This window comes from the organism of the source record quoted next, assembly GCF_019968985.1.
Source record: "MAG: Porospora cf. gigantea B chromosome Unknown PgB_NODE_611_length_13945_cov_126.426, whole genome shotgun sequence".
NCBI classification, from domain to species: domain Eukaryota; phylum Apicomplexa; class Conoidasida; order Eugregarinorida; family Porosporidae; genus Porospora; species Porospora cf. gigantea B.
In genome coordinates, this window is record NW_027179149.1 from 1 (window position 1) to 13474 (window position 13474).

A 13474-nucleotide genomic window follows, 5' to 3' on the forward strand; every position below is an offset into this window, starting at 1 on the left:
GGGCTAATGTAACCTAGTGCTTCCTGCGCTTCCTGTAGTCGCTGCGATTTGATGACGGTTTGCGTTTTCGATCTTCCTCCACAGTTGCCTTTCGTTCCTGCAGTATTGTCGCGATGATTTCGCTCAGTCCACACGTCTGCCACTGGGAGACTAGAGAGTCTTTGTCGGTAGCCAGTGGAGGGTCTACAGCGGTTGTCGCCATCAGGCCGACGCTCTCAAGAATAATGTCGCAAGAATCCAGCATAGGTCCCCCCAGTCCCCAATGCTGTTTCGGGTTCCGCGACAAAGCGCCAAAAGCTTTATCTGGCAAACTGGACATAGAAGGTGCCGTAGGGAGGTGAGCTGCTTTCTGGAAGCCAGACCCGTCGTCGTTGAGTGCTTTCGATGCCGCTACCTCGTCTGTGAACTCCACCAGTGCCACGCTGATTTAAGCTCCCGTTGTGTCTTACCCTGTGGACATACCAGTACGTTCTTCGGTGAGAATTCTGACGGCTCGCACCTGCCCATACTGCAAGGCTCCCTTTCGAATGGCGGTATCGTCCACCCACTGAAAACATATGAGACCTCTACAGAGAAGGTAGCTACCCATTCAATCCCACTGACGACCACCACGCAGTCCTTGCCCCCGGTGTCGCCAGGTAGAGCCGGCGGCGGCCCTGAAAAGAACACGCGGTGTTTCTGCACGATGCTGGTGGAGGCGGAGTTTCGGGGAGCCCTTCTGGTGCTCTCAGAGTCGAACTCGGCCACTGCTACACCATCAGGGCCATCTCCCACTTGAACGAACGCCATGTGATCTGAGTCAGAGGACTCGGCATCGGGAGGGGTAGGGACGCTGTCTCGAAAGCCCGATTTCTCTTGTTGGCGGAGAAAGTCGAGAAGGTCCATTAAATCGTAAAATATGCGCCAACCTTTCACAGTCTCATCACTGTGTACCACTCTGCTGGTGCTGGCTGCGGTGTCCTCAGTGTACACAGGCAAGGACTTCGGTCTGCGCCACAACATCACAGTCGGCGCATGCGGAGTTCTGGCGATTTTCCTGGTGTTCTGCGCCGTGCAATTTCCTGACGGGGCGTTCGTTCGCCCGAACGTAATCGTCTGGAGAGTCGTAAAGGGTCTCACACTTCTCTACATGTGCTTACTGGTCTTTCTGCTTTGTCAAAGTGTTGAGGACGTACGATCGGCCCTCAGCATCATCGATCCCACCACCGAAGAGATTCTCTACGAAACCAACTACGCCGAGGACTGCCGCTTGATAACGCCAGACCACCCAGATGGCGCGTTGGGGAACATCCTGGAGCGTATAGACGTCTTCGTCCTGGCGCATTTCTTCGGCTGGCTCGTGAAAGCGCTAATCATCCGCAATGAGAAGCTTTTGTGGGTTCTCTCTCTCGCTTTCGAGTGGGCCGAAATTTCTTTGCGGCACATTTTGCCGAACTTCTGGGAGTGCTGGTGGGACCACCTCCTGCTTGACGTATTCGGATGCAACCTGCTGGGAATCTATTGTGGGCTGTGGCTGGCGGAACGCTTACAGATGAGAGAGTACAAGGACTGGATTTTCCATTCCAGGTCCAAACCATTCTACTACCACTCCCGCTTGCTGAGTCAGCTTCTTCCTGAGAACTACTCGCAACATCACTGGCCCAAATTTATGCGAAACGGCACGGTGAGGGAATAGGGGGAGTCCCACGCAGACGTTTGTGGCTATGGTCGCCTTCGTAGTGCTCGCGACGCTTTTCGACGTGAACCTGTTTTTTCTGAAGGCCCAACTACACATTGATACCAGCCACTGGGTCTGCCTTCTTCGAACTGTTCTGATGGCCTTTGGTGGTGCCCACGCCGTGCGAGAGTGCTACGAGCTGCTGGTCACGCCATCCACTCGCAAATTGGGCGTCCAGGCGTGGCTGGTCATGGGAGTCCTAATGGCCGAAGCTATGTTGGTTGTCCGATGGCGCTCCTCTCTCGACCTGTCCAATACCCTGCCACCCTTCCAGAAGTCTATGTGGACGTTTCTCGCGGGTGCCTTTGCTGTCATTACCACGTATCTTTATGCGGTCGAGATGTTCTCACACCGATCAAAGACGAAGTAGTTTGTATTCCGTCTTCGCCGAAATCGTTCTTACGTGATTAGTTAGGTGTTAGTACAGGCTACTTACTGCACACCAGTGTGTGCAATGAGCAGCAACAGACCTGGATTCTTCCGAAAGGTCACATCTATCTTCTCTCGCCCCAAGAAAACGAAACGCCAGCCGCTGGCAAGCTCCCAGTCACCCAGCTCGCAGCCACTCCGGTCACAGGTGCCCGGCAAGTCTCAACCATCGACGAAGGAGAACACTCCCGATTCACGTTCACCAGAATCTCCTGCCGAGAGTGCATTGCCCATAGTCGAAGATGAGTGGGAGGATCCTGCAGAGTTTTATGGATCGGAGGAATTTCGACTCTTAGACGAGTACTACGATGAGCATCCAGACCAATTTGAGCTGGACTTCTCACGACACCTAGGTCGGTTAAGGGAGAATTCCCCACCGAAAGAAGTAACCCCACCACCGCCGATGCCACAACCGCAGTCGCAGCAACCGCACGTTCTGCCTGGTCAGGCGTTCGTGACCCCAGAAATGGCGCCCATGCTGTTCCCTGGAATGTTTAGCTCGGAGATTCCGCCCCAGACCCAGAACCTTGCCACTCAGCAGTACGCCTGGATTCCGTTCCCTATGCCAGTAGGTGAATCTCCATTACCGACTAATATCTTTCCAGACGCCAGAAAAGAAGACCCAGGAGAAGGGACTGTCTCCTCGAGAGGAGTCAGACGATGATGCCCGCCTCACTCGAATGTACGACGCCGTCGAGTTGTTGCGGAAGGAACGGCAGCTTCTCGCCAAGGAGAGAAAAGTGCTCATGGAGCAGCAGGACCTCCTTCAGAAGGACGTGAACCAGGTTCTGCAGTATGCCGAGTCGCTCTGCCAGCCCGAGGCCAGCGCGCACCCCCCCTACGGGGCCCACAACACGGGCCGAGCTGCAAAATGCCCCAAAGGACAACGGGGCTTCCTTTCGAAGCTACCATGTTGCCAAACCCACGAGGAGAAGGGTGTGCAAGTCAATGACGTGGATGTGTCGTCTTCAGTTGATTTGGCTGACATGCCAATGTTTTAATTCCAATTCAGCCAGACATAATTTTCACGAAGCGCGACACATATAGGAGCCACTTTGAGTTACGTAGCGAACCCACCTCTGAGCGGATGCCGTCTGTGGCTGGTGGGCCCACCGAAGGTGCTTGACGGCGATGCCGCTGAGAGTGAACATGGGAACTTCGAAGGTCAGAGAGAAAGGGCCCATGAGTCGCTGCGCCTGCTCAGCCATCGATGGTTTGGCCACGTCCAGCTTGGCGTGGAGCATACAAGAGTGGCCGCCTCGTAGCCTGCCCACCTTCCAGAGAAGTTCTCGTGAAGACCTGTCGAAGTCTACAGCCTGTCCCTCCACCAAAGGGCCAGTGGATGCAAGTCCTGTGTCTGCAGGGAGGGTGGTGCCCAGGACAATATTGATGCCGTACGTTGAGTCCGGAAGCGTGCTGCGCAGGGTCACGGTTAGCTCCAGACGGTCTGACCTCTGCGCTGATATCGCAGGTAGAAGGATGAAGGGTGGCGGGCACTGCAGCTGGGACATTCTGTACTGCAGCAGCGAAAACTCGCCCTGGGGAGGGCAGAATGTGAGGACACGTTGTGCCCCCCAATGAGCGAGATTCACACCAGCATGGAAGCTGGTGTCTTCGAGGACGATATCAGGGGTTGCAGAGTTACCAAAATGATTGGCTGTGGTGACGCCGTCCCCAGAGACCACCGATATGCTGTCGCTTAGAGCTAATGACATCTGCTGATTGGTTTGGATAAAGGCCTTCATCTGTACGGAGCCTACAAGGCTCATACGTACAGGCCTCCCGAGGAAGTTCAGCACGCAGGTAACGTTCTCGAAGATATCGACGAAGAACTCATCTCTGTGTGATCACCATCTGACACCCACTGACGACTGGAGGTTCCGTGGGCCAGTGGCCGTAATGCTGCCGAGGATGGCAGCGTCTTCATCCCTACCATCTGTTGTAGATTCTGGCCCAGGTTTCCGACTATGGAGGCCGCACTACGTGGACAAGGTCCTAGCTCGGGCATGGGCGCTGCTGGCGACTTAACCCGGCCAACAAGCTGCCCGACATCAGTGGTTTGAATGTACCCTGCATCAATGACTTCGTCCAGGATCTCATGAACCAAAATAAAGTTGCGGCGGATTGCAGCCTCGCCAAACACTCCGCAGAAGTCCTTGATGAGCTTCACCAGCGTCCGCAAGAATTCGAACACCAGGGACGGTGCCACGTTCTCCTGTGAAACTGAGACCACATACATTCCTCTGTGGTGGAGGTACAGATAGTGTGAGTCTCCAATGGTAACCACTGGCCCACTCGAAGGATTCTCACGAACTTCGTCTGATTACGCAACGCTTCTGATCTCACTAAAGAACGCATCTGGAGAGGAATTCTCTCCGATGCATCTGTAATGGCGAGAAGCCAAGACGTCACCACGACTGGAGAGGAAGAACACCTCGGCAAGCATGGAATTGGCCCAATTCCTCGACGAGCGATGAGCTTGCACCAAGAAATGCCCCACTACTGCTCCCTACGCCACCACATAGACCTTCAAAGCATTACGATGTGACAAGTTTCATTTCAAAGCGTACTTGGTGACAAGCCGTTCGAGCTGGGTGGGGAGCTGGTAGTGTCTCAAGTTGGCGATGTACTGCTTCCATAACGGGAATCGCCAGCACGCGCCGTCTTCTGGGCCGGCGCAGGGCTCCAGCAGCCCCATCTCCACCAGACGCTGATGCGCCCGATGCCACGTGTCTACGGCTCCAGATGGGGCCACATATTGCGCCATGCCTGCCGACTGGCGGAGCGTTGCCATCTGCTCTCGCAGGGAGCCGGCAGTGAAGGCATCGTCACCTCGCCGGTGCGCTTGCGTAGCGACGACCAGCAGGAGGTGCTCGTTGAAAGTCAGATGAGGGAACAGGTGCGACGCTACGGCGTGGCTTGACGCGACAAAAACCGGAGCCTCCTGGCAGGTCTCGCGCCGGCAATGATGGCACACGGTCGGAGCTGACCGAGTGCTCTTGCGAGTGCTGACCTTTCGACGTTTCTCCGGAGACTCGTGACACTGGCACCTAGTCTCAACCTCGACGTCAATGTGCAGGGGGCCCGTCGACGTGAGCCTCCTCACTCCGGGGGCAAAATTCTTGCCCAACCGGAGAAGCTGACTTGTGCAGGCCTGCAGAAACCGCAGAAAATTCCAGGGACCAGTCGATGTGAACGAAGAGATTTCCTTGAGAACATCCGTGTGCGTAGCACAAAGAGAGGAGTGGATCAGGTGGTTGAAAGCATCAATCACGGAACCAAGTAGCTGATCCGAGGAGTCGGGGATAGTCAGAAACGTTTTGGAGAGCTCCAACACCTGGAGGTCGGAAAGAGCCCAGGTGCAGTGGATGCCAGCACCTGAGAGGCGCGACCTGATCCGCTTCTCAAGGCTGTTTTCCAGGAGGAGGAATGCGCTGATGAGTACCACACCAAAATGCAGGTCTACCTTATGCCGTAGATCTAGAAGGGAGTAGATCAACGCTTGACGACGCGCTCCAGAGCAAACCTCCCCCTCGACCGTGGAGAATCGCTCGGCGTGCTCTAGGGCGATGACGACGCATTGCGCTTGTCGTTGCAGGCACGCCTCCAGCAAGTGCATCGCCTCGTCGAATGTTGGTTTACAGAAGGGAACGTCCAGCTGAGTCAAGACCTCCAGAAGCACGCTGAGTTCGTCGTCTGCAAAGAAGCAATCCACTAGAACGAACCGCACGTCTTGGTGCGAGGTCTCAACGGCCTGCTGCAGAACCTGGGTCGTGCCTGCCTCCTCTGCACCCAACAGCAGTACTCCAAAAGAACCCGTTCCAAAGAGAGTTTGGAGTTCTGTCAGCGGTTTTCGTACCCACTCAATAGGAAGCGGACCCCACGACGACAGAGAGAGACACTTGTACATTTTTTCCCAAAGGACCCTATCAACCTCGTGCCTTATGAGCCGAGCCGCAGGCGGATTCAATCGGCGCACGATTTCGGGGGTTGCGTCGGAGATCGGAACGATATCTGGCCAGACCAAGCAGTCAGCAAGCTTCACTTCGGATTTTTTGCAATCACACTTGTGGGGTTTACTCATTTGTTATACATTGGTATTTCGGCGCATGTGCCCCCACAGTAGCTTGATGAACTTGCGCACGGCAGCCCTGGAATCACGTTTGGCTAAAGCTAGGGCCTGGCAGTCGGACTCGATCGTATCTCGGGAGGTTGGTGGAACCTCAACCAACATCTCAACAGTCGCAAACAGGGCACTTGGTTGTGATAGTCGGAGAGTCAGTAGTAGCAGGTCCGTGGACAGCTTAACGCAGAACTGACACCTACAAGCGCTGATAGCGAGTGCCAAGCGGACAATCAGCTGCAACCGCGAAATTCCGCCCGTGGCGCCTCCGGCCGGCGCCTGCAGTACGGCTATGACCACCGCATGCGTAGGGTGCTCCTCCAACGCGCAGAGCATTAGCAGCAGAAGGAACGTGATCTCGCAAGCCTTGTACTTCTGTTGCTTTTGGGCGTGCGTGCATCGGCACATCTGACACAAGAGGGACTGCAGAGGTGAGTGGCATTCTACTGCCCGCAGGGGGGTTCGCTGCTCCGTGTCGCATTCCGTGGTCAGTTTGAACAGCGCGGCGTCTGCCAGGTGAGCCACGAGCTTCTCCGCTGGCTCGGGTCGCTCCATAACGGTGTGAATGAACAGTTTCATTGCTCCCGGCCACACCTGCATCTTGAAGAACCTCATCGAGAATAGACGGAATGCAGCCACGTTGTCGTCAGTGGGATCCAGTGCCACGCACTGTAGCTCTGCGTTAACGTTGCTCGCCGCAGTAATCAGTGCGTCTTCTAGAACGGGGATTTGGTGATGGAGGGAGGTGTCCAAGAACGCGTGAAGCCCCGACACGGTCAACAAGGCGAACGACAGGTTGTTGAAGGGGTCTCGGAAGCGGGGGTACTTCCCAGCCATCTCTCGAGCATACTCGTACCACTCCTGTGTCAGTTGTGGGCCTGGGAGGGAGATTGGAGTCAGGCAGATCCAGCGGAAGGCCAGTCCAAGCGCGAGGTAAGCCAGGTGTACAACGGGAGAGTTGAACGAACACACGTTGCTTTGCTCGAACAGGACTTTGCACACATGGTTGGCTTTGACAGCTATAGCCACGAATCGAGTCCGTAGCAATTCAAGCTGTTCGCCCTGTATGCTGGCCAGTTGCGTCTTCTTGGGCGGCTCCAGTGATGGCCATGAACCCAGGGACGGCACGCCTACAGTGGTTAAACCCGGGGTCAAGACGTGAAGCTGCTCCACGATGCTGTAAAGCTGCGATCGCAGCCATAACGGCGTCTCTGCGACGCCGACTGCCCGCACCAGCCCGTGCTTGCTCCGGTAGTAGGGGGGCACTACAGTGCACAGAAACATAGATAGTAGGACAATTGTGAAGCCTGCTCTGTGTACTAGGCTCACATACTCGTCTTCGTCCTGGACGCCAGAAATGCGGCAAAGGATCTTCTCGCAAGCGGAGAGTAGAGAGTCCGCCATAGCGTCTAGGAAATGGAGGAAGCGCTCAGTGTACGTCTGTGTAAAATCCGAGAGAAACCCACCTCTTTGTACTCGGTCTCTACGATGAACAACGCGGCGTATAGAGCGGATAAGGCGCTGCCGATGGAGCATGGCAAAATCGTGATGGATCGGGCACTGAGCCCGACTCCCGGACGAGCTAAAAACCTAAACATGTCGAGACCGGTGCTGTCCATCACGTAGTCGTGGGGGTCCGCGCTCAGGTCGTCCACATTCAAGATCGGATGCAGTACGCCTTCGATCTCCTTCAGCATAGAGGGGAGAAGATCGGAGCACATTTCGTCGCAAAGGCTAACAAGCGTGGCAGCCGGGAGTTCACTAACCATCAAACCTTCCAGGCAGTTGCTCAGCTTGAGCGTGCACACCGCTCCAATGTGATCCTCCATGCAGGTGAAGGGATATAGGTCATCTGACTGGGGCTCATGGAGCGACTGAAGCGTCAAATGCCAGCCCTTCTTGAATATTTCCAACCCCCTTTCATACATCCGCGAGTTACAAAGGTAGTTGTTCATCTGCGGCGCCATGACGGAGAGAACGAAGTAAGCTGAGCGTCGCAGACAACGGTGGTGCGTGGCGCCTGCGAAGTCCAGTGTCAGATCGACAAGCGCCAGCGCCTTCTCGTGATTGGTGTGCTCTCCTAGAGCCGACACTACAGCTGATAGGGCATGCAGCAAACATTCAGTTCGCCTCCACTCGCATTGAACACTCTTCGGCACGTTGGACGGCGACTCGCTTTGGACCCACTTCAGGCATAACTCGAAAGCGGCCAAGATCTTGTCTGCAGTGAGAAAGAGGTGACCGTCGTCCAGATTCCCCGCGAATACCCGCAGAGTCTGCCGGACTGCGTTCCGCGCGGCTCCCAAGTGCTCCTTGGCATGAGCGTTGAGGTGTCGGTACATGACGGGAATGCAGGCGTCTCCTACGGTTATCCACAGACGACACCAGACATGCTGAAAGATGGTCTCGCTGCCGGGGATATCTACGAAGTACCCCTGCTCCGCCTGGTATTGCACGTGTCCAAGTACATCCGTTACGTATCGCACTCGCGAATCCATGAGCATGCGCATCATGTCGTTCTCCAGGCAGGTATCACGGTCCCAAGCCTGGTTTAATCCTCGGTGGAAGTTCATCCAGGCAAACTGCTCATCGCAAATCGTATCGAGAGTCGTGGACGTCGCGGGAAGAATGATCGCTGCCATACTCAGTGCGGCAGGCACGATACCCTCGAACGTCAGAGTGCTCGAAGCATGTTGGTCGTGGTAGGTGCGGATTGCAGATAGAAGTCGTTCGGCCGCCGGCAGTGCGATAGATCCCAGTTTACGTTTGGCGTTCTCCGCGTTTTTTAGTCGATAGAGGTTGGCGATGCAGGACATTATGGCCAACTCGTACTGGTAGCGGGGATGTGGGGAAAAACTGGAGGCGTCCAACGGCACAAGATGATTCGCTATCATGAAGCTCGTTACATTCGTACTGAAGTTGGTCTTGACGTCGTGTATCAGAGAGAACAGATTGTATAATACCTTTAAGGAGTACTCTCTGCGGTATCGGAAGTCCTCCGGGACAAGGTGCCTGGAGGAGCTCCAAAAGTTATCATCCTCGTTAGGCACCTCGACATCAAGATGGTCAACACCGTGTGTGAGCTGCCATTCCTTGTTGCTCATGCTGGCAGCCGTTCTCTTCAGGTTGTGCAGCGTTTCCGAAACGCCAGCCGTCCAAAAGACAGCATGGAACTGACACATTAGGTGGGATGATACATAGGCACTTCGGACTGCAGCATGAAAGAAGGCCTCGGGGTCCTTTATGGCCTCAGAGAACGACATCTTCACCTGGCTTGCGTCATGGATAACCTTCTTTAGGTAGGCCGTGACCATCTCGACGTTACGGACGATCAGCTCGATCAATTCTCGATCGAACTCTTGCAGTTCCAGGGACCTGTCGTGGAAGTACAAAATGCAGAGCAGTCTGGTCTGGTGCTTACACTGGTTCACACAGGCCTGCAGGAAGCTCTGCTGAGCCTCATACTCCATTGGCGCGTACCTATCCAGGGAAGCCATCATGGTCAGCACAACCTTCCACGGGTACATCATGTGTCGTGCGAAGATTTTGAAGGGTCGAACAAGTGTGTGCCGCGACTCAGTGTCGTCTTGCGAAAGGTGGGAAGCCTGACAGCACAGGGTCGCCAGGGCGGCGCAGCGCTTCTCGAACACCTCTGTCAGGCTGGGAACCATGAATAACTTGTAATGCTCGGCTACAGTGGTCAGTGAGAGGGATATGCTGGGCAACAGCTGAGGTTTATCGGCAAAGAAAACCATCAGCTCCACGGCGGCATCAATGATGTCCTGCGATAATACCTCCGCCTGGTACTTCTCGGGAACCTCGTGGTCCTTGCCAGAAGCCACCTTCAACAGCCAGTCAACATATCGGAAACGGAATGCCCTAACCACCTTAAAGTGGGCTATGACCAACTGTGAGAGACCCTCTCCCAGGCACAGCCGGAAGCAGAGCGTCGCCTCGATCAAGTTGAGGTAGTCCTTCGACTCAAATGAGCTCTTTCGCAGATGTGTCACGATTATATCCAGGCGGGCAACAGCTCGAAGACTGCACCCTCCAAAATGAGCGAGAATGCTGCCCAGCTGCGTCTTACTCAACTCGTAAAGCTCTGAGTCTGGTGTCGCGAGATCGCAGGCGATACGTCGGAAAACATCTCGCAGGGAGCGGCAGCTGAACTCCACAATGGAACTCGCCACCGACAGGTTGCCGACGTTACTGGAAGTAGTGACTATGTTGAGTAAATCCATGCAGAGAATACCGATGGTTGGGCACTTTTGGAAAGAGGCCAACCATTGCTGGCGCTCAGTATCCACTGGATCGGTGTCTTCACCTAGCACGTTCAGGAGCCGTTCCAACTGCGTCTGCGGAAGCGAAATGCCTCACTGAGAAGTCCATTGCACGTAAGAATTCTTTATATTCAGTCAGGCTCACGATAAACACCACTGATGACCCTTTCAGCCACGTGAAGACAGACATTTCTGTTGACATTATTAAGATGAAACAGTATTTTCCTGTGGAGTTTCTTGCTGACCCTGCGAGCTCTCCTGTCGAACCTCTAGGTTCGTAGCCAATGGTACGTAGTCAGCGTTGTAGCTGGATCGATACCGCAGCTGCTCCTCAAGAGGATGCGTAGCATCCACGGACGTAAACATGGCTGCGATAGTTTGGTATGCGGCCGCCATCCATACCAGTAAGGTAGCCCCCGCGCTGAAACAGAAGACCTGAGCCCAGCGCCCGCCCTCTCGGAGTTTGCTCACCGCCGTAGCCGCATGCGGGGGTAAACGCGATTCAAGCTGCTCGTCTTCGTTCAACAGAAGGAAGCACCATTCGTGAAGCTTGTAGCGGTAGACTCCAAAAGCGGTTGGAAGGAGAACGGAAAGGTACATCACCAGAGAGGCGAAGACACTGACTACTGAGTTACGTCGCGTTCGATACCACAGTAGCCCTAGCTGCTTGCGGAGGGACTCGACCTCAGCGTCCCGCGCATCTTCTCGGACGCCACCCAAAAAGTTGCCTTGGGCGTCAATGCAGCCCTCTCCCGGATTACTTATGTACTGATCCCTACAGTCCAAGGCGCATTCCTGCAAGAGAGACCCCTCAGGTTTCCGTCGCTGCAGACATTCCTGAACACAGAAGTGGAACCGTTCACCGGGGTTGCAGTCCATCCTCAGCACCACTTCCGGGACTAGGGCCAAGTCGAAGGGTGCCTGTGCGGGCTTAAGCGACGGTTCCGGTGTCGTCGTCGTCGCCCAAGTATGGACTTTGGCAGCAGCAGGGGGCGCTGGAGGCCGCGTGGTCTCAGGCACGGGGGCGGACTTCCGACGAAAGGAGTCCCACGCGTTACTCAGCCGTTTCTTCAACAATTTGTGTGACGCTGGCGGTCTCTGCCTCCGGAGATGCTCCGCCACATCCTCCATGTCGGGCAACTGCAGACCCGAGGAGGGAAACAATAGCCCCTTCGCCTTGCTGCGGAGAGATTGAGGGGGAATTTCGACTTCAGCCAGCCTGGCCGGGGACGCAGTCGTCGTAGGCCACCCTCCAGCTGTCACAAGCAATAAGTACAGGCGCATGCGATAATGGAATTACCGGCAATAATATTTTAAATGTGTGACGTGACCTTGACGTCCGATTCTGCTGCGGATCTCGCATCTGTTCCCCCAGCAGTCCGCAGATTAGTTGCCCGTAATTGCGGTCTGGAGACCTTGAGTGGGCTTCATGTGCCGCATTTGGAGAGCGTTGACCTGCGAGGCAACTATTTGTGCTCCATTTTCAGTCTGGCTCCGCTGTTGGCAGCTCCAGCTCTGCGCGACTTGAGTGTAGAGGGAAACCCTATATGCACCTGTCCCGCATGGAGGGATGCCGTGCTTCAGCTGCTCCCGTGGCTGTCTGTCATCGACGGAGAGACGGTTTCTCTGGAGCAACGGAGGCTTGTCGATCTGAACCCGTTAAGCCTCGAGGAAGTCGATGAAGTTATCGACTACAACCTTGAGCGAATGGTACTCGGAGAGCCCGTGACTCCGGAACAATCCAAGCGCAAAGTCGCCCACAAAGGGGTTCAGACTGACCTTTGCTGGCGGAGCGTTAGCTGCAGTGAGTCCTGCAGCGCTTCAGAATAGTGACCGACCTCTCGCACGACAGTTACGACAAGCTTAAGGGCGCCCTCCTCGACAGCCAACGTCTTCAAGCAGACAGAGAGCGAACGGAAACTGTAAGCCAGCTGCGTGTTTGGCATGCAGCAACTGGTGACAGAGTTGGAGGCTGCACTGAAGGATTTGGAAGACCTCCGAACTCGGAGCATACAGGCGTCAATTGAGGTCGAGTCTTTGAAAACCCAGAACGCTGAAGGCAAGGAAGAGTTGCGAAAGACGAGAGAGGGATATGACGAGGCTCGGGCGCAGCTGCTAACGAGAGCGTTGGAAGGAAAGAGCGAAGCCGAGCAACAATCGGCGCTGAAGCTGCAGGAAACCATTCGTACACTGCGCCAGGAGATGGAAAGCCAGTTCCTCTTGCAGATGGAGGCGGCACGAAGGCACCACAGCGAGGAGCTCACTGCGGAAAGGCAAAAGGTTCAAAGTCTTTCCGAAGAGCTCCGCGCCCGAGGCGATGGAAGTCAGCAAGACCTGCTGCGTTCTGAGCTGGACGACCTCCAGCGAAGCTACGACGACCTTAGAGCTCTGGCCCAACGCGTCAAGGACGAGAGCCAGGAATACGAGGTGCAGGTCCTTAGCCTTCAACAAGCGCTGACTCGTGCTGACTCCATGTGTTCTTCGCAGGCAGAGCAAATGCAAGACGTTGACTGCCGCCTGAGGAAGCTTGACAACGAGCGAGCACAGGCCGAGGTGAGGCCTAGCCCCGTATAACAACAGGCACTGCTAACTAAAACCTGGTCAGATGCTAGTCAGCTGGTGGAGAGACTGGGGAGCAGTATGCAGTGCAGACTCGAGCGGCGCGGCCGTCTGTACAAGCTGGCTTGAGCCGCGCTACCATATCTGAAATCGATAGATGCTCCCTGGTTTTCAGAAGATCGAGCCAAAATGTGTCACTGAGTGCCAAAGCTGCCGATTTGCCACCTGCCGCGGTCCAGCGTGGGTTTGGAGGGGAGTAACGCCACTGTATTTGGGGAGGGTGTAGGGCTGCCACCAAGTTGCCAGCGCATTTTCGCACGCGCGACATGAGATGACGGGATGTTCGATCAACCGTTTTGTCTCAAA

General features: G+C 55.4%; 8 protein-coding genes across 18 annotated transcripts; 3 read left to right on the forward strand and 5 right to left on the reverse strand.

Annotated features, from left to right (window-relative positions):
* Positions 1–13: 13 nt before the first annotated feature.
* KVP17_001573 (uncharacterized protein) lies at positions 14–885 on the reverse strand (the record flags this gene model as incomplete). 2 transcript variants are annotated; one of them, XM_068517099.1, is made up of 2 exons in its annotated part: positions 14–422; positions 450–589. In XM_068517099.1, 2 exons carry the CDS (start codon positions 587–589, stop codon positions 14–16), a joined length of 549 nt encoding a protein of 182 aa, XP_068372788.1. The 2 variants fall into 2 exon arrangements, with proteins under 2 accessions (XP_068372788.1, XP_068372787.1); XM_068517098.1 differs by lacking the exon at positions 14–422 and having other exon boundaries at positions 446–547; positions 586–885.
* Positions 886–898: 13 nt separating this feature from the next.
* Positions 899–2087, forward strand: KVP17_001570 (uncharacterized protein; the record flags this gene model as incomplete). Of its 3 annotated transcripts, XM_068517094.1 has the most annotated exons (2): positions 899–1663; positions 1692–2087. In XM_068517094.1, the coding sequence occupies 2 exons, from the start codon at positions 899–901 to the stop codon at positions 2085–2087; spliced, it is 1161 nt and encodes a 386-aa protein (XP_068372783.1). The 3 variants fall into 3 exon arrangements, with proteins under 3 accessions (XP_068372783.1, XP_068372781.1, XP_068372782.1); XM_068517092.1 differs by lacking the exon at positions 1692–2087 and having other exon boundaries at positions 899–1675; XM_068517093.1 differs by lacking the exon at positions 899–1663 and having other exon boundaries at positions 1704–2087.
* An 84-nt stretch (positions 2088–2171) lies between these two features.
* On the forward strand, positions 2172–3147 carry KVP17_001572 (uncharacterized protein; the record flags this gene model as incomplete). Its single annotated transcript, XM_068517097.1, has 2 exons — positions 2172–2714; positions 2752–3147. 2 exons carry the CDS (start codon positions 2172–2174, stop codon positions 3145–3147), a joined length of 939 nt encoding a protein of 312 aa, XP_068372786.1.
* Positions 3148–3171: 24 nt separating this feature from the next.
* On the reverse strand, positions 3172–4592 carry KVP17_001576 (uncharacterized protein; the record flags this gene model as incomplete). Of its 3 annotated transcripts, XM_068517109.1 has the most annotated exons (3): positions 3172–3985; positions 4012–4465; positions 4493–4592. In XM_068517109.1, 3 exons carry the CDS (start codon positions 4590–4592, stop codon positions 3172–3174), a joined length of 1368 nt encoding a protein of 455 aa, XP_068372796.1. The 3 variants fall into 3 exon arrangements, with proteins under 3 accessions (XP_068372796.1, XP_068372795.1, XP_068372794.1); XM_068517108.1 differs by lacking the exons at positions 4012–4465; positions 4493–4592 and having other exon boundaries at positions 3172–3891; XM_068517107.1 differs by lacking the exon at positions 4493–4592 and having other exon boundaries at positions 3939–4385.
* Positions 4593–4700: 108 nt separating this feature from the next.
* KVP17_001575 (uncharacterized protein) lies at positions 4701–6230 on the reverse strand (the record flags this gene model as incomplete). 2 transcript variants are annotated; one of them, XM_068517106.1, is made up of 1 exon in its annotated part: positions 4701–6230. In XM_068517106.1, one exon carries the CDS (start codon positions 6228–6230, stop codon positions 4701–4703), a length of 1530 nt encoding a protein of 509 aa, XP_068372793.1. The 2 variants fall into 2 exon arrangements, with proteins under 2 accessions (XP_068372793.1, XP_068372792.1); XM_068517105.1 differs by having other exon boundaries at positions 4701–6056.
* Positions 6231–6233: 3 nt separating this feature from the next.
* On the reverse strand, positions 6234–10739 carry KVP17_001571 (uncharacterized protein; the record flags this gene model as incomplete). Of its 2 annotated transcripts, none has more annotated exons than XM_068517095.1 (3): positions 6234–7709; positions 7736–10624; positions 10647–10739. In XM_068517095.1, 3 exons carry the CDS (start codon positions 10737–10739, stop codon positions 6234–6236), a joined length of 4458 nt encoding a protein of 1485 aa, XP_068372784.1. The 2 variants fall into 2 exon arrangements, with proteins under 2 accessions (XP_068372784.1, XP_068372785.1); XM_068517096.1 differs by having other exon boundaries at positions 7736–10618; positions 10647–10658.
* Positions 10740–10753: 14 nt separating this feature from the next.
* Positions 10754–11833, reverse strand: KVP17_001577 (uncharacterized protein; the record flags this gene model as incomplete). 2 transcript variants are annotated; one of them, XM_068517111.1, is made up of 1 exon in its annotated part: positions 10754–11833. In XM_068517111.1, one exon carries the CDS (start codon positions 11831–11833, stop codon positions 10754–10756), a length of 1080 nt encoding a protein of 359 aa, XP_068372798.1. The 2 variants fall into 2 exon arrangements, with proteins under 2 accessions (XP_068372798.1, XP_068372797.1); XM_068517110.1 differs by having other exon boundaries at positions 10754–11680.
* A 33-nt stretch (positions 11834–11866) lies between these two features.
* Positions 11867–13237, forward strand: KVP17_001574 (uncharacterized protein; the record flags this gene model as incomplete). Of its 3 annotated transcripts, XM_068517102.1 has the most annotated exons (4): positions 11867–12353; positions 12380–12471; positions 12500–13102; positions 13130–13237. In XM_068517102.1, the coding sequence occupies 4 exons, from the start codon at positions 11867–11869 to the stop codon at positions 13235–13237; spliced, it is 1290 nt and encodes a 429-aa protein (XP_068372791.1). The 3 variants fall into 3 exon arrangements, with proteins under 3 accessions (XP_068372791.1, XP_068372790.1, XP_068372789.1); XM_068517101.1 differs by lacking the exons at positions 12380–12471; positions 12500–13102; positions 13130–13237 and having other exon boundaries at positions 11867–12379; XM_068517100.1 differs by lacking the exons at positions 11867–12353; positions 12380–12471; positions 13130–13237 and having other exon boundaries at positions 12494–13123.
* Between the last annotated feature and the right edge of the window lie 237 nt (positions 13238–13474).